At 39.4% G+C, this 19742-nt stretch overlaps 1 protein-coding gene across 6 annotated transcripts in view; it reads right to left on the bottom strand.

Annotated features, from left to right (window-relative positions):
- Positions 1–19742, bottom strand: part of PTPRN2 (protein tyrosine phosphatase receptor type N2) — a 1070187-nt gene that overhangs the window by 87496 nt on the left and 962949 nt on the right. For 5 of the 6 annotated variants that reach the window (XM_048837620.2, XM_048837615.2, XM_048837616.2 and 2 more), the window contains one exon: positions 11237–11431. The exons of the other annotated variant lie outside the window; for it this stretch is intronic. In XM_048837620.2, the coding sequence (XP_048693577.1) occupies positions 11237–11431 (195 nt within the window). The remainder of the gene's footprint in view (positions 1–11236; positions 11432–19742) is intronic. 6 annotated transcript variants of the gene reach the window in all.

Below are 19742 nucleotides of genomic sequence, written 5' to 3'. Positions count from 1 at the left end.
AATGATGTTCCAGAAACCTCTTTCAGGCTAAACACTTTTGTCAAAATTATTTTAATAAGAAAGATTAACAATTTCAACATTAGCTACTAATCCCCTTTCATTTGAAACTCTACTGATAAAATTCTTTCCTTGTCATTCAAATCGTAAGTAATAATTATAGATTTGGGGCTTCCATCTCTTGCTTCATTAATAGTAAATTGCATGGAAGTCTGAAGCATAAAGTCAGCTTTGATACATCTCAAAATGCAATTTCCATAGCTTTCCTTAGCTATGTACAATTAATTACAGAGTTAATAAGGAGAATATGTTAATGAAAGGGAAATTATTCACTCAGACCACCTGCCTTTATCAAAATTTCTTTTATATATTTCCTTCTGTTTATGACTTTGGGTGACAGCAAGAACACAATTGATGATGTATATTACTGGTACTGGCCCCTCTGCTATTTTTACTTATATCCTGGTACAACATATAGGCGGCTTAAGTAAAATAAAAGAAAAAAGTCTAAGAATTAGCTAATGCTAAAAAAGTAATTGACTGCTCCAATATTTTATTGCCTTAAGTTCAGTGCCTTTTAAAGACATATTTTTAAAATTAAAATGCCGAAACATCTTTTTAACAATTACATTCTCTGTTCTTTGCTTAGAACCTAAACATTTTGTGTCCAATAAAGAGATACTCAGTCATATTTTGATATTTTGTAAAAAAAAAAAAAAAAAAGGAATGTACTTTATATGCACAGAATCAAATCAGTACAGAAAACACCTTTAAATTTGCTACAGCTCCTGGATCCTGATTGCTATGCTTTCCACACACATGGAAGGTCAGAGTATTTCAGATAGTACAAACAGTAGGTCAGGCAAAAGCCAAAACTTTGTACAGTATATAGATTAAAAATAATACAGGATTGATGCACAAGTGTATTGATGAAGCAAATTTAAAAAGATGTCCTAAATCCAGCAGCTAACCAGCCTCTATTAACAGAGGAGGAATCACTCAAACTGAGGGAAGAAAAATGTTATAATTTAGGGGCCAGTCACCAACCTGACATAACCAAAAAAGAGGTAATTTCAGGGAAACAATAATCAGTGCAACAAGAAAGGACCATGCAATAATTCAGTCCAATGACATGGCCAGCCCCAAGGAGGTGTGGATTACGTACAGTCTGACTTTCCCATGCTTTTTACTCTCTATATGACATCAGTGGGGCAACAAGAGAACATATAAGAGGCAGAAAACAGGAGCAGTACTCATCTCTCCCCATCTGTGGGCCTGATTTGTTCAGCATGGGCTTTTTGGACAGTTGAGCAACCCACATGAGCAGTGGGCCAACTGGGTCCAATGCCTGTAGGAAGTTATAGGTAAGGAGGACCAGGAAGTCATTATAGAACTGAGAGCGGAAGGAATAACAGACAAAATGCAACCCTGCAATTTCAAAAGAGGTGGCTTTGGCTGAACTGGCAGAAAAAAGGGTAATGGTTCCTTTAAAGCTCCCTCCACTTGGTGGTTGGAAAGAGGGAAAGGCATGACGGTGAGTTGGTGGGTGGACCACTGGGGCTCAGGTAAGCCACTGGCTCTGAGCACCTGGGGGAGGGTGTATAAACCCTGTCACTCTACCCTGAGGCCCCTCTCATACCAGGAGCAAGAGGTCTGGTTCCCTGATAAACTGGAACTGGAGTAGGGAAAGGCAACCCTAAAGAAGCTTGGGAACAGAGTTGTGCCTCCGAATGTCTCTCGTACAGCCAGGAGATCCTCTTTCCCCAGCCCTTAAACTGCATACAAGGGGAGGGTAGTGGGATCCCAGCAACAGGTTGGGGAACAGCTGTGGAGGGATGGGGAATCCACACCACCAGGCAGAAATGGCTGAAGAAGGAATTATGCCCTGCACTGTCTCAGCTATCACTGGATAGCTCCCAGAGGAGTTAAGTTAATAAAGCTACAGCCTAATTAAACCACATCCCTTGCATTTTATCTTTCTTCTTGTGTGTCTGGGACAAAAAAGGAGATGCTGCTTCAGTCTAGAAGAAAGGAGGAGCTGTTTTATTCGAGGTAGATTCACAGGAAGAGAGGAGAACATATTATATGAAGGAGGGTGAGGGGAAGTAATTGGGCAAGAAAAAAAAATATTGGAGGCAAGAGGAACTCCACTTTGCATATGTCCAAAATACCACAGTCTTTCTTTACAAGAGGGTAAATCCTGTGAGGATCAAAAGAGGCTGTTTTTATATCTTTACACATTTAAAATGTAATATTTATTTATTTAAAAATACACCCAGTGTGCAACCCTGGGAACATGCACAATGCTTAATCATCACCATGTACGTATTGCAACAAATGTCCTACATATGAAATCTTCCAAATGTTACCCAAACTGAGATACTCCCACCAGCTTAAAATCCCCACTGAGCCTTCTTCCCCAGAAAAGGCCTGCAAAGCAAGAAAACCTTTGCGGGTTGCCCGGCAGATCAGCATGCTCAGGCAGCGACAGGCCAGTGAAGGAAACCAGTTTCGTTCATTGAATCTAGCTGTCTCCTGATTAAACCAGGGTATTGGTAACTAGAGCACCTCAACTGACTTCGTCCATCATAATTCACAGAGAGAGGAGATCAGATCTCTGGAGATGCCATTTAGGACTTTAGCGGTGAACAGTGGAACCTTAAATTACAACCAGAAGTACAACCAATGCAAATCATGGAGCACAAATGCAAGGTTCCTTTTACAAGAAGCACCACTAAGCAGAGAAGGTAGCTACATTCTGCACTTTCTATAGGTTTCTGGGTGTTCTCAAGGTGTAGCCCCATATACAACCCATTGCTACAATCGAATACTGAAGTGTCAAAGGCCTGGTTTACTGCAGTCTGAATGCACAGACTCAAAACTGAACGAAACACTCCTGTGTAAAACTCAACCCCACCCACACCCCTTCCCAGGTTTGATTTGCTGACACCTCAAAAATGTCAGCACAGCCTAAATATTAGCCTCAATTTCCCCCTGGAAAAGTCCCTTCGGAACCTCCTCCTTCTTAGTTCCCTCACCTTCTAGAGCAGTGATCCTCGACCTTTCCACACTACTGTACCCCTTTCAGGAGCCTGATTTGTCTTGTGTACCTCAAATTTCACCTCACTTTAAAACTATATGCTTACAAAATCAGACATAAAAATGCAAAAGTGTCACAGCACACTATTACTGAAACATTGCTTACTTTCTCATAGATTGGAATATAAATATTGTACTTACATTCAGAGTGATACTTGAACCTATTTTTCACTTGTGAGCCTTGTTTGAAGCCCAGGCCCCAGAGGGTGGTGCTGAATTATATTACTTAGCATCGTGAGACTCCCTGCAATGTGGGGCCCCATGCAGTTGCCTTGCTTGCCAACCCCAATGCTGGCCCTGTATTTGCAATCCCCCTAAACCCATCCTGTGACCCACCCCTGGGGGCTGCAACCCCCAACTTGAGAAATACTGATCTAGATAAGTTGAGTACCTGCTGGAAGACCTCTGCTTACCCCTGGTTGAGAACCACTGTTCTAGAGAACAACTCCCACCTCTAGACCAGGGATCAGCAACTTTCGGCACGCAGCCCGTCAGGGTAATCCACTGGCAGGCTGCGAGACATTTTGTTTACATTAACCATCCACAGGCACGACCCCCGGCAGATCCCAGTGGCCATAGTTCGCCGTTCCCAGCCAAATGGGAGCTGTGGGCCACAGGGGCGTGCTGGTCACCACTTCCAGAAGCAACCAAAGGTTGCTGACCTCCGTCTTAGACCCTAAATGTGGTTAACAAGCCACATCTGCTATGAGTCAGCAGAACCTCTGCAGCATCATGCAGGGTTTAAATAAATTCAACAGGCTGAATCAACAGAAGAGCACCACATTACACAAGGCATAACCTCATTCCAAAAGAAAAGATCAACCTCCTGGACAAGTGTAGATGATAAGCATTCCAGGCAGCTGCAGTTCTCTAGACATCTAGAAGCAGCTGAGGATCCAGTAAAACCCTAGTTTTCAAACCTGAGTAGCCAAAGGCAGGTATACTCCCTTCATCCAGAGACCTCTTCCACTTCTTCCAGTGGTTGCCACCAGCTTTGCCTTGGTCTTATCTGGACCTCAACTAGAGCTGGAGAAATACTGGGGGAGATGGGGAGAATTCTGCAAATATTCATTGCAACATTAAACTGGTTTGTTTTGATTGTGTTCATGACCCTTTTGTGTTTGCTTTCTGCTAATAGTCTAATAAACCAGTTCTCAGGGAGGAATTTTTGTCAAAACAAATTTTAAGTGAATATTGCAAAATATTAATGGAAAATGAATTCTGATTATTTGCACTGAAACCGTGATTGCACTTATCCTACCTAGGAACAGAAACCTATCATGTGACCTGTGTGTCTAATCAAAACAGCTGAGTTTTGAAAATTAAAGCCTTGAAATGACCTTCTCACAATCAAGCTCCAGACCAAGATGCACATTTGGCAAATTATTTCTAATAATGAATAAATTTGAGAAAAAAAGAAAGACAATTTAGAAAAAATACTGAAATTCATCGAACAGTTTCCCTGCTCTAACATTAACCCCTTAATTCATGATTACTATTTAAAACTCATTCAAAAAATGAGGTTGTGGAAATTGGTGGAAACTGAGCATGAAGCAAACTGATTGGAGGACTGACAGCAGTGGGGCTGGTGGTGGTGGGGAATCAAATCAAGAGCTGAGGAGATTGCTTCTGCTGGGATCTCCCCTGTCCACTCAGCTCCTGATTTGAGTCCACACCATATCGCTATCCCCTGCTGCTCGTGTTGGCAAGTAGCAGTGTTCATGGAAAGAGGAAAGTATTACTTCTGTGGTACCAAATCAGTGGTTTAACTGGTGGATGTGGGGCTGGAAAGAGGGGGAGGAGGAGAGGCATGAGCAGAAACCCAGCCCTGGAGGAGCTGCTTTTGACTGGCATTTCAGCACTCTGGGTTCTGCAAAACCTTTGAAGTCAGAGCAAATTTAGCATACCACTATGTTAGAATGGCAGAACCAAGGGGTTAATACACGTAGCATGAGTTGTCCCTTCCACCCCCGGTTCTTTCATATAATACACCCACACATTCAACAGAACTATAACTAGTCTTGTGAAAAGAAGGCTGATGAGGGAACTGATAGACTTAATATGTTAAGGGCTGTTATAAAGAGGATGGTGATCAATTGTTCTCCATGTCCACTGAAAGCGGAACAACAAGTAATGGGCATAATCTGTAGCAAGAGAGCTTTAGGTTAGATATTAGGAAAAACTTTCCAACTATAAGGATAGTTAAGCTCTGGAACAGGCTTCCAAGGGAGGTTGTGGAATCCCCATCACTGGCTTAGGTTTTAAAGAATAGTTGGACAAATACTAGTCAGGGATATTCTATGTTTTCTTGGTCCTGGCCTCAGCACAGGGGCTGGACTTGATGACTTCTCAAGGTTCCACCCGCCTACGTTTCTATGACTTTATATACTAAGGACAGCGTTAGGTTCTCTTTAAAAAGATGCTTATTGCTGTTGCCAGTTATCCTTGTTGCCCAATTACAAGCCCCAATTTTGAAGAGAGGAAAATGTTTCAAAATAACTTAAAAATTCAGACAGGAAAACAGGGAAGTGCCTTTTGGCAACAGTGAGTCTGCAGGGAGGCAGCCTACTCTGCCTGTTCTTAAGAACACAACTTATAAGTCAGCTACTCATTCAGCAAGACAAGGGCACAGATTTATTTCCCTGTGGTATTTATGTCTTTTTGTATACTAGCTATCTAGGTCCTCACATTAAATCAGTATTCCAGCAAAGGAATGTGCTCTGGATAAGCAACAGCCTTTCCCCGTGTGACCTCTATGCTTGGAATGCTCTTCCTGAGCTGGCCTGCAAGGTCACCATCATTTTCTCCTTCAAATGCTTCCTGAAGACCTACCTATACCAGGACACCTACAACTAAGTATAGCAGCATGGTTGCAGGTAATTTGGGACTGAAAAACATATATACGTGTGTGTGTACATCTACATGTGTGGCTGTATTTTTTTTTAAATGTGCTGTTTCTCTTTCTCCCCATTCTACACCTGTTTTTCTTAAAAAAAAAAAAAAGATGTAAACTTTTTGGCATAGGCACTGTGCCTTCTACGTCTTTGTACAGCACTCAGCACATCGTGCTGCTACTGAAAACAAAGAAAATTCAAATAAAAACCAAAATAGCCAAACAGACGTTCTTGTCTGCAGCTATTTGATTTTATTAGTAATTCTGGTTTCTCCTTCCTGCCCTCCTCACCTTTGACCTTCCCCAAGGAAGGCTGTCACATACCCACAGTGGGCATGTGCCACTGTCACTTGGTGGAAAGCTCCCAGGCTATAGATCAATCCCTTTCTCCTCAGGAAACACCCTCTCTGCTGCCTCTTTCTGCATGTTTTTGAGTTAGACACCAGTCAGAGTGTGTGCTGGTATCCAGCCCAGTGGTATCAATCATCGCATGTTGGGCACTCCTTTGTTTAGTAAAGCATTTTAGATGCTATAAATCGAGGCAGTTCAGTGATTTTTATTAATGGTTTAGGATGAAATCAAAGCCTTGCAGTGGTTTAATAGTTTAGTGGGCAGTTTAACAAGTGGCTTTGCAGTTTATCTTTGCCATAATGTATTTTTAAATACAGTTCAGCACTATTTTATAGACCATTTAAATGAAGTCTATAGGGGATACTCCCTGCTTCTCAAAGATTTCTTTTTTTAAAAAGTGTGTGCAGAGTGCTTTTTTTTTAAAAAAAGGCAGAATTACTATGGCAGAGCATAAAATACAAATACTGTTTGAAATCCCCACATCTAAGTTCCAGGAGTCTCTCTATTCCTTTCTTGCAGCTCCACTCAAGTCCATGACAATCACTTTGTCAAATCAACATCAAGACTAAATCAAACCACACCATGTGAAAGGTGGAATGCAGAACTAAAGTTTCTGTCTCAGGTTTGGCTAGCTTCCCAACAGCACTTCTAGGATCTAGGTAGTCCAGTTCTAGTTTTATTACAGAAAGTCCTACCAGAATGGAAGGTGATCTTTTGAAGAAACATCTTCTGGTTACTAAGGGTTACTAAGTCCCAGCCTTCAGTCTCTCATTCTCTTTGCTCTCAGCATGCACGGTGGTGATGAAACATCCCATGCCCTTCTTGTTTGAAAAGCACTAGATGCATGACGTATCACGAACACTTCAATGGTGTAATTTTTCCAAAATACATTATTTTTGCACGTTGTCAAGGGAAGACTTCTCAGACCTCTAGTTTTAATGTATTATTTTTGTTTGTGTGTTTAGAAAGGCAAGACCATTCACCCTCTTTCCCAGATTCTAATCTGTGCCTGGTGCTTTCAATTTCACATCTTTTTTACTCGTCTTCCACTCCAAAAAAAAAAAAAGCCATGAAAAGTCAGTTCTGCTTCTGCAAACTCTTATTTCACTGACAAAATACACAATATTTAAACAGAGATAAATTTAGCACTGTCTCACAAAAATCATACGGGCCATTTCTCTCAGTCCATTTCTTGATTTGAAAATTCATAACAAGTTATGATTATTTTAATCAAACAAGCATGGAAAGAAATCAACATGAGTTCTTATCCTTCCCGTCACTCACCATGACTTTTCTGAAATTGCACCCCCTCTTTTTTTCCTTCTTCTTTTTTTTTTTTTTGCAAGATCAAAGGTACCTTAAATTACGACAGCTTCTTCTTCTTCTTGTTCCTCACACTGCTACCAATGTCAGAATGCAGAGTCACTAGTATGGTGGCATAAAACATGCTTCTCATTATATCCTCTCTAATCGAAACTTCCATGGGTCAAACACTGGGATCTTTTCACAAGATAACCTCATTCAGAGCAGTGGCCTTCTATTTACCTGCTAAAAATGTGGGGTTTACAGAAAAAACAACCAACCAAAAAGGGACAAAAATTACACTTTGCCACTACTCAAAATTGCCCCTCTGGGTCTTGAGTTTTTCTCTACTACCTAACACAAAGTAGCTTAGACTACTATCAAGCATTGCAGAGGCAATATATTTGTGGAAGAGCAAAGTGGTATTCTACCATTTGCCAAACAGCAGCAAGCTGAGTTTAGGTTCTAGTATTTCTGTTTATGCATAAGGGCAAATAAAAAAGGGTGGATATCAGTTAAAAAAAAAAGTCTAAACAGGATACCTGAGTATTCTAAGTGAATTCCTCCTCAATGATTTCCATAACAGATCTGCTCAATTTACAAGTCAAATCAAGATGTTTCCAACTATAAGCTCTTACTGCTATCTGAACATCACAATGTTATTTCCCCTGGGAAGATCCAAGCCACCAAGAACAATAAAGATTCTAGAGTCCTAACTCAGCTAGCTACTTCATTGCTGAGCATTGTAAAACTGAATACCACTTTACTGTTCCGTAAGTCTATTTGCTGTGCAGTGCTGACAATGCTCCCCATCCTTATTAGGCCCTTATTAACTTTTGTCTTTTTTTGTACTAAAGCATCTCTGCATAAAATATCTATAAAGTAACTTTTTATTTCACAAGATGACAGCAGCAGGAGAGGATAGAGTTGGAAAGCATCTTATATATCATCTGATATATCAACGAATTCTAAAATGGGGGCCTGTGGCTCCCATCTACTAACTACAGGATGTATGAAAAAGCTGATCACTGGCATGTTTTCCTTGCTGCTGAACTCAAATAAGCAGCAATTTCTCAAGAGACATACAAAATTCAGGCAAATAAGGTATTATGGTTGCTTGCATTTATTTTTGACCAAAACGTAAATCAGGTCAGCTCTCAGATTCCTGCCAGGCTGCCAACATAACTTCCAGTGCCATGCATGTCAGGCAACCCCAATTAAGTTCCATCAGCTGCTTCAAAGTAGATCCTTCCATAAAAACCTTACCTAACTTTGCCTTAAAGAAATCTAGAACTTATAGTAGAACTACCTCTTTAAGTAAACAGTTCCTCTGTCTGCTTGACCTTCCTATGAAACTTGTTTTGATATCTAAGCTAAATGCATCCTTTCAAATTCTAACCCCTTTTGCTAATTATATCCTTGGTGTCTATTAAGAGCACTTTTCTGTACTCTTTCCCTTTCCCATATTTAGAAGCAGAGATGCAGACTCCTCTGAATTGCTAGCTTTTGTTTATTCATTTTAGACTACACAGGTTTAAATTTTTTTTCACTCTCTCCTTATAGGTCATACTCTCAAGGCATTGTAGCATTTCAGTTGCCCTTCTTTGAACCCTCACCATCTAAGATTTAACATATGTTGTTAGATAGCTAACATATGCATGAGTTCACTCAGGGTTAAACAGAATTGACTGAATTATGGACACTGAACCACCACCACCATAGTACTCCTAATCAATCTGTTTGTTTTTTAAAACCCATTCATAGGTTGCAAAATATGGCTTATTTCCACACACACTTAGTTGAACTTTTGGGAAAATTCCCAGATCCAGAATTAACACTACTTGGTTCCCTTATGCAAGTTTCCTACCTGTTCATTTGGCTTTGTGTGATTTTTAGGTTTATTTTAGCAGTATCTTTGTAAACTATTTTGCTCCATTTAAACCACTCATTAACTGCAAATCTTAAGCATATACATTGCCGTATACTTAGGCAATTTTGTACTTTCTTTGGTTTTACCCACAGATGCTTGGGAAACAAGCATTATATCACTACTTACTCTTGTGCCCATCCTTACTTTAGGGGTTATTTGAAAGGTGAGGTTTGGGGGTGGGGAATGTGTTGGTAACTACAATATCCCAACAACTGCAGAAACACAAAAACAAGTGAAAGGTTGTAGTTCTGAGTAGGCGAAAGTGCGATTGTAAGAGCCAAGGTCACAGACCTTTTGGGTAACATATCCATCCCTCATTCCTAGGTGCACTTGTGCATCTGTTATATATCAGGTTAAAAACCTAACTCTGCTGTTTGGAAATGTATTTACCCAGGAAAGCTCTGCTCAGACACAGCATCTGGTTTTCAAGCAGATCCTGCTTTTCCTCAGTTTTATAGCTGAGCTGACGGAGGTCAGTGACTTGGCTAAGGTCAAATTGGCACTCTGGCTTCCATTCCATTTTCTATTAGGCCATATGGCTTTCCCACAAAACTTGGAAAATATTTAAGTAGGTGAGCAGCTTTATCTACAAAACCGTAAAAAGGAAAAGGGTGCAGGAGAGAGAGAAGCATGATGAGACAGCATGACATGGACAGAGCACAGATTCCTTCCCAGAAATCCCATTGGTCTTCTCAGAACTATATAAATACATAGCTAGTGAGGGGCAGCAATTTATTGATTGTGATTCAGTCCAGCTGGATAATCTTAACAGTTAGAGAGGGTAAATGTAGAAAATATAATAATAATAATAATGCCACCTAGCTCTTTTCAACAGTAGATCTCTTGGCACTTTACAAAGGAGATCAGTATTACGACCCCCATTTTACAGATGGGAAAACTGAAGCACAGAGATGTGAAATGACTTGCCCATGGCCACCAACAAAGGCAGGAATATAACTCAGGTATTTTGAGTCCCTGTCCAGGATCCTAACCACTAAGTCATGCTGTCTCCCCTGGGTGGTGAAAAGCATTTCACTAGCCATATACACACACCCATGAGAACAAAGTGGCCATCTCCCACAACACTTTCGAGCCCAGGTTTCACAAACAAAACATATTTGTGCAGTTTCAAACATGAGAAAGATACAATTACTTTAAAGGAGGAAAATCAGGTTAGGCTAAAAATTTAGATCCCCCACACACCCAATTTCAATGAAAACAATTAGATACACATTGTTAATATTCTACTGCAGCTTTTGCAGCACCATTATACTACAGGCCAGAAAGAAAAACTGACCAGAAATCAAAGTCTTATTTAATCGTCCAAGCCAAGTAAAATGGCAAAAGTAAACCAATAGGACAAAGGGATGAAAAGTAAATTATCTTCGGTTTAAAAAAAAATCTATTTTAAATGTCCAAGCTAAGAGAATGTATCCTAAACAGAAGAACAGCACAGTGAAAAAGGATTTTTTTAAAAAACAGTTTTAGTTTTAACTATTTAAAGGTCAGATTAATATAATAGGTGAAGGATTTTTTTAAAAAATGTTGTAAGTTGACAATATCCCTTTAGAAGTTAAATATTTTTCACAGTCTACTTTAAATTGATGAACTACCAATTTTAATTTTGATTGCATTTCACATGCCATAAAGAAAACTCTGCTTACCAGGATCATGTGACCGGTGGAGATGTCCATGTTAGACTGAACTGGTTCTTCACACCAGGATGATGTGCTGCTCCGAGCAGAGGGGCTGGCAATGGGCCCATCACTAAACTGTGACGAGACACTGTTTACACGAGAAGTGTGCAAGGGCTCTGGTCGATCAGATGATTTTACAGCCATGCGCTGACGGCACAGCTCCTAGAAGACAGAGAAAGAAGGGAACAATCTGCAGCTAATAGCAGCCACAATGGAATAAAAGTCTGCTAAGGACAACACAGTATATAGTACATCTCTAGAGTGGGAGTGTTTTTCTTCCCTTAAGGGCTAATATTTTGGTATTCTGATACTTCTGATATATACATTTACTAGACCCACTATATGAAATAACTAGATGTTGACCATCCCAGTCTCACGCAAAAGAAGTTTAACTATGAGTGCATGCACGTCACTCTTTTAAGACTGCCTCAAATAATATTTTGGGGCTGAAATTCTATTAGCAGATGGATATGTTGTTTTATACCATACTTCATTCTGTGAACCTAATTCCGCACTGTACAGCCCACTGAAGTTAATGGGGTTGCACAGGTGTAATTGAGAGCAGAATTCAGCCCTGAATTTGAAAGCTCAGCAAGTAATAGCAACTGAATTGATGTGCTCTCTAATATAAATTCTAGTTGATAGATGTGCCATTTCTCTTCATTAAAATAGAGCATACACAACCCTTACTCGTAGATGTGGGGCACAGAAAATGAAGAATGACATTAACAAAGAATAAAAAACAGAAATCTGTCACATGTGCTGTAAGCAGCTTTGACAAAGAAAGAAAACTGAACCTACCAGACATCCCAATCCAACCGAGATAAAAATCACCAAAACCAACAAAAATCTTCCCTAAATAAAGCATTTCAGTTGCACCACACATGAAATGCATGTCTAAAATATATTGTGTTTATATAGTCATGGAGAATCGTGCTAGTACAAACATTTCCAGAGAAACAAGGTACTGCATTTTGAAATTCTGAATCTAATGGGATAAATAGACCCTTGGTTATATTGTCTCTGTTACAATGCATTTAGATTCACTCATGTGCAGTAAAATTTCAAAGTAAATAATAAAATTAGCATTTTTACATATGTCTATTGCCCATGAAGGATTTTTGGAAGCCTATGCTGCACAGTAAGCCTGGCTATGTTCATGGTGCTTGGACATATTGTACATGTGGTGTGGTTGCACATTTGTCTCCAATTACTTATTTTATAGAGACATATACTAAGAGCTTAGTTACTTGCCTCTGGCGATCAAAATAATAGATTTTGAAGAATCCATACTGTTAAAATGTGATGGCCTCTGTTTTCTTATTCAATAAGAATATAATTGCAACTCAAGGGTCATCAGTAGGATGACGTTTAAAACTCCATAATCATAGGATATAAAAGGTTTTCTTCTTGTGATTGAAATGCATCCATTTAATGCACAGAACATTTTTTTAAGACATTCAACTGGTATCTTTCCTTCATCACAGTTGTGACAATGACTCCAGCATTCAAATCTAGTATCCTCCTTTCCCAGTGAAAATCTGAATAGAAACATATATCAAGATAGCTCTTTCCACTCCTAGGCAATAGACTAAAGAGCTATAGGCCAAAAGACCATCCAAATGGTTTACACCTGCCTTTCATCCAAAGCTGCCATTTTACTTGGTATTAAAGACCTCTGTACAGTGGAAGGTCTTTTTTTTTTTGTTTGGTTTTTTTGGGGGCGGGGCGGGAAATGGAACACGTTTGTATATAAATTAATGAGAGTGAGACAAAAATACTACAGTGTGTAATATAAAGATACACATTACTCACTTGTGGCGGATGCAACAATTATGCAGATCATCCCAACTGAATGTCCATAAAACCCCAAAATATAACAGTGGTGGTTTTTTTTTTCTCTATTCATGCCCCTTTTTACAGGAAAAAAAAAGGATTTTTAAATAGAGCGCAACCTTTTTTTTCTCTTTTATACTGACCTCATTTTCCATATCTCCTTGTTTGTACAGCTAGGTGCCTTAGGCTAGTCTACACTACACAGGTACTACCAATACAGCTGTACTGGCAGAGCTCCCTAGTGTAGACGCAGCATATGTCGACACAAGGAGGTTTTGAGACAGCAAAACACCACCACCTTCCCAAACGATATTAGCTATATTGACGGAAGTATTCTTCTGTCAGTATAGCTGCATCGATACTGGGGGTTTTGCCGGCATAACTATGTCAACTGAGGGTGTGTGGTTTTTTCACATCGAGTGACACAGCTTTGCTGACAAAACTTTGTAGTGGAGACCTGGCCTTAGTCACCTGGTATTGACCACAACAGGACAAAAATATGAGAATAGAAATTTAAAGCCTAAAAATTAATTTGAAATAGCTTTTATATTTATTAGTGTGTTGTGATGTAAGGCAAGATATCAAACTATCGGGGCTAAGCATTTACATCACAAGGAAGTTCAGGTTCTTTGCTTTGTAAAAAGGATAAAGAGTGTTTCTCTCTCTCTGAAGGGTCACACAAGCTATCAGACCTTAAAAATATCACTAGTTCAGAATGACTTTTGCTAACCTGCAAGTTACCCTGGGGTAAAATAATTTTAAAACCTCCTTTAAAAAAAAAAAAACAACTCCACATTTGGGAGAAATTCAAAAATGTTTGTATGATGGCTTCTTTATTAAAAAGTAATAGCTGTTCAGATATCTAAATATTAGACTTATTCCTGGTAGGGATGGGTTATTGGACAAAGTGCAGGTGAAGTGGTTAAAGGTAAATAAATAAATGTAGTTTCTCATGACTAAGAGGTAAGTGGCCCTGCACCGTATCTGGCTCTCTCCATAATCTGGAATCATCCAGAAAGCTGCCTAGTCCTGGCATAAATTTAAGCAGTCTCGGGGCTGCTATAATTTGTGCTCTGCTGCTCACAGCCCTTACAGGCAATTGCAGCTGCCAAGGATAGCCAGACCATAGTGGATTCACCGTCATGACTCCTATATTTAGTCCTCCAAGGGAGTAGCAGAGCCAGCTATGAAGACTATGCCATACACGGAAACCACAGCACTAGGGGTATCTGGGTGAGCACATGTGATGCCTTTATGACACTTCAGTGGTGAAAATGGACCATAAAGAACCATGTGCAAGTTACCCATGTCCCTGTTCTTGAAGATATAACCTCCTGCTCCAGTGGCAGCTCTAGGACGGATTGTGCTTCCTGCATTCGTGAGGATGGCTACGCTGTCTTCTCCCTGCCCCTGTGTGGGATTCTTTGCACCCCTGGAAGTAGTAGCAGGAACCGGTCACACGAACTGTGATATTGGTCATGGAGAGGAAGCAGTGTTTGTCCTCACTCCTCCCCCAGACAGGGCCAGGGCACCAGTTTAGTCACAATATTAGGAAGGCTTAAGGAAGTGGTCTGGGCTGTTCACATAGCCAAAATAAAATAAAATAAAATAAAATAAAAATAAAATAAAAAGACAAAAAGGGACCTCCATTGGTAGGCATTACAAATATTTAATCAACCTGACTGAGCCCTAAAATATTGTTAATATCACTGAAATTCCATCACTGGGCCTTGACAGAGTTGACGTCACTTTGTTTAAGCCTTTAGTCAAGCCCTGAACCATAGTTTAAGACCATAGTTAAGAGGACCATCAGCCATCTACACATTTCTCTGCACTCTCAAGTGTTTATGTTTTTAATTCTGGAAGCAGTAAACATCATGCCCACAAGATGAGGTTTAGAACCCAACACTGAACCCAGACGTGAGGGTTCCAAACTGAACTACGAACTCAGTGAACACTGGTATCAGCACGGACCCATTTAATAATCATTTGCAAAGAGTGAATTCAATTTATGTATTGCATTTTTGTATTTAACATAGTGGCCAAGGCTATTACTATACTACTGTGACTGTAATGTACTGTCTTTTTATACTGCTTGTCATTCCTCATTTAAAAGCATCATTTATGCCTAAAAAAGCAATCATACTGCATACAGTGATATATGAAGGAATGATCCTCCTGACCCTTTTGGGCTATGATCTAATGGATGGGTTGGACATAAACATTTATTTAAAATGTAATTTAAAGTTTATGACATTATTTCCCATTACATAGAAATTGCTATCACATGGAGGCAGTGCCTCTGTTTTTTATTTCCCAACATTTATTATCAAACTTATGTGGAAGTGACATGTAGTATATAATGGAAAACTAATATCACAGTGTGACAAAAACTGCAATAACCAAGATAAATATTCTGAAAATAATGTCCAGTTAAATGAGTTTAAAGTACAGTGTTATAATCATCTGTAGAGAGCTTTTTCATTTGCGAAAGAAAATTGATAACCCTAAACACATCATAAACAATATTTTCAGAGAAACCTCGGAACTCTTCCAATGAGATTTTGAAGTGATCCTAAATTTTTTATCATCCCACAGGGAGATGGAGGGGTGACAAGGAACATTTACAAAAAATAAAATAAACACAACATTATAAAAAAGTGGTGTTAAAGTAAATAAATCAAATATTTAATTGGGATTAACACACTGTAGATTAGTGGGTACATACAATTTAGCCAGTTCTAAAGATGAGCCTTAATTCACCCAGTGTTCCTCATTACAGGCACAACAGTTCGTCTTCTCAACCCAGGAGCAGGAAGTCAGTCTTAGTGCAGACCATGATACAGGGAACTTACACAGTGAGAAGCCACAGTAAGGAAATCTTACTACAGCACTTTTTTGAATTGTGACTGAAACGCTCTTCAAGCAGCCAGATAGCAGCTGCATTAGTGAAAGCCTCTCTTTAATCAAAAAGACAGAATGGACACATGGTTTGTACATTCCTGGCTAGGACTCCTAACTATCACAACTGATTTTCATGCATAACCTCAACTCCCTGCATTCCCACCAGACACCAAGAGGCATCATGCCCACTCAGAAATGAATCTCACTCTTTCAATGAGGGGTCAAGCCAGGGCTGCTTTAGAAACGCAGCCAACATAATACGGCAAGTGCCATCTCTTCTTCAGGATGTCCCTGTTCCATGACAGCATTGCACATTTGCTGCCACATGCTTTTACACTGGATGACAGCCGTCAAGTATCACAAAAGTGTAGGAGAGGAAACTAGAATTCATATCTACCAACAAGACAGGCCAACAATACACCAGGTTCCTGAAAAATCCATTAAGACCACATGGGTTACTAAAAGGCCTGTCTTGAAAGATATCCCATGTACACTCCATTGTAAGGTAAGTTTACAGCAGAAGAGGACATTCAAACTAGCCTGAGGTAGGGCTTCAGTGGTAAATATGAACTTGTTTCCTCATATGTAATGAATAATTAAGCTTTCCCTAAATCTGAACCTTGGGCTCCACCACAAAGGAGTCGAGAAAGAAATTATCAGAGCATGCCCAGTATTTGCTCTAAAAAGTGTACTGTTAACCAAAGAGATGGCATACTGACAAAGCCAAGAACACAGTTCCCCACCCACTCCCCACAAATCCTCTGATAAACATGGCACAAAGTCCTGAAAGACCCTTTTATGTATGTTGATTCTGCTTATGCATAACTGCAATACATGACAATATGTAGCATAGGCAAAAGTTAGAGCACAGAAATAACTAACTAACATAAAATAAAACCAGATGACTCCTTGCCATAATTAGTCAGAAAATGGAATCTGATCAGCACAGTAAGTTGCTAATATCAGGAGATGAAGATGGCAATTAAGAGAGGCCTGATACACATCTCTTGCTTATGCTCATTTCTTTTAAAGACGAGCTGTTGAGTATTGTCACCCTCTCTCCAAGCTGCCTTATATGCAGATATCACAGTTTATTAAAATGTGTCCGCACAGTCTGACTGTGTTCTGTCTGTGTGTCTTGAGGGGCTTTGTGGTCCTAGCCCAGTAACAGATTTTGACTCCTGAATCATTCTCACCTAGTGAAAAACAGTAGACTGCCATAGGAATCAGCAGATGCCTTGCAACCCAAACTCCAGGTTACATGAACTCATGGCAAAAAATCCTAAACTCCATATAGACAGTTACATAGACTAAAATATTGAAGCTTGATCAAGAGACTCTCACTTTGTAGGAGCCTGCCTGCCCTGCTGTGGACAGCTGGACTTTTAGCAGCTCGGTCAACTGTGCTAACCGGAGCCACCAGGGTCCCTTTTCGACTAGGTGTTCCGGTTGAAAACCTGGCAACCCTCGTTGTTATTCTTCCCAGCATGTTTACCTCAAATCTATTGAATAGGAACCTGGAAACTAAGGGAATTCACAATTTTCCAGTTTATTTAAAACAAAACCAAACCCTGCCCCCAACAATATATACTAGTAATAAAAGTCAAATTTCTTCATTATGCATCTGAAGTTACATAACTTAGAGAAGTCAAAACCAATCCAATACAGAGGCCTGGCATTCTCAAATGTTAATCTCTTGTTAACCAAAACCAAACCAAACCCACCTCTGCTTCTTCACACACATTTGAAAATTGTGAACACCAGAGATGGAATCAGAATTATCCAGGGAATAGAATTAGGAGAAATGAAAAGATATCAAAGGAAAATTCATATATATTAACAGTGGTGGACACTTACACAGCATGCCCTTAAAACCTAAACCAGACAAGCATCTGTGAACGTACTGTACAGCAACAAACCCACCTTAACCAGAACTAAACAAAATGACCTAATATTTATTTTGATTTGTAATAAAATTAATGTTTGCAGAGTGCAATGAACAATGTGAAATATTCTATTTTAAAAGACTCTGTGCTACAACTGCTAACAGAACATACTGTGGTTAGTAAGAACATATGCAAATTATATAGCATGACCTTTAAAATTACTCAGGAAAATTCTCCTCCGGTATGCTTTCCTTCTCACTTATTTGAGCATTTTTCTTTTAAAATTATGGAACTGCCCTTTACAGGTAAAGCTGAACTGAGTTTTGCACGTACAGCGTGGATTCAACCATTTTGTTGCACGTGTACTGACACCACTACAATGAAAACAAAAACTGGAAAAGTTTACTGTATCTAGAAAAATCAGATTAATCTATACCTGGACTACAAACACTATGATGCACTAATTATAATTGTATGGTGTCACTACAGAGCAGAAGGGAAGCTGTTTGGCTGCCTTCACTGTGCATTTCCATAGCTTAACACGTTTGGATTTCTTTTAAATTTAACCTTCACTGAGCTTCCTGGGTTTGTAATCCTTGTTTGGGGAATAATTACAACCTCCCTGTAATTGTTTTATTCTTATATTATTGAAACAATCTCAACCTTAATTCAATTTTAACAAATTTTTTGTCCGGGAATATAATAAATAATTCATATGCTGGGAATAGTTATGTATATAATTTTGTTTACAATTATGAAACGGTAACTACTGGAATGAGAGTACATTCCAACAATGAATCACCTGATAAATATTGAAATAATGCTTAAATGAGATATGTATAGAGAACATAATGCTACCTTTGGACTAGATGCATCCTTATAAATATGCATTCTGTTGCTCTTTTAACCCCATCCAGACTGCTATGTAATAGAACCGGGGGCGGGGGGGAGGAGAGGGGAGGAAAGGACTAGACATTTTAGATTTATTAATTTAGCTGGGCATGCAGAATTGTTCTCTACATTTTAATTGTCTACCTAGGTTGTCATCCATCACCACAGTCTCCAAGCCCATTATATAATCTCAAGTACTTTGTTGAGATTTAGTTTTTTAAAATGACTTCGATGATGGAGCTGCTCTCATTTCTCCTGGGATACTATTCCAGAGTCTATTATTTTGCAGCCAGAAATCATGCAAGGCTTTGATAATCATGTTTGTGTTTTTCTAATAAGACCCCAATTTTTTGTCATCATGCCCCGTGAAATGAAAAACTTCAATTAGTTTAGCACTTCAAGTGATGCTTGGTCATGATTCATACAATTATGAACCCATACTATCTCACACATAAGAAAGCAGAAGTAGTTGCAGAGGAGGGGAAAGGAAGGGAAAAGTTAGTGTTCCTTAAACTGGAGAGGAATTTTTTGGTTTTGGTTTGTTCCCTTCACTCCTCGGTTTCAAACATTTGAACAACAGAGCGATGAACTATCCTCCCACCATAAGAAAGCCACGTACTATAAGGGCATGAACACATCTATAAAACCTCAGTGGACTTGAGCATTTCCATTTTTCTATTATTCTAACACTACAATTACACCATATTTAATATACAAGATTTCCATACACTCTTAGTTCCCCAACTGGCCCCTTAAAGCAGATGCTGAACAGCCTAAAGCTTGTGTTGTTTTTCTGTGGTAGGGATCTTCCCTTTATAGGGATTCCTGGGCAGATGCTACCAGGTGAGGGCCTAATAGTTACAGGTTCCAATGAGTCTGTACTGTCATGGAACAACTGTGGTGTGGTTTCTCTTGAAACCCAGAGGCACAGGTCTCCTTACAGAGGATACGGGCTT

The sequence above is a fragment of the Caretta caretta genome, chromosome 2 (genome assembly GCF_965140235.1).
Source record: "Caretta caretta isolate rCarCar2 chromosome 2, rCarCar1.hap1, whole genome shotgun sequence".
In the NCBI taxonomy this organism is placed as follows: domain Eukaryota; kingdom Metazoa; phylum Chordata; order Testudines; family Cheloniidae; genus Caretta; species Caretta caretta.
Note: the sequence above shows the minus strand (reverse complement) of the source record. Positions and strands in the feature narration are given on the sequence as shown.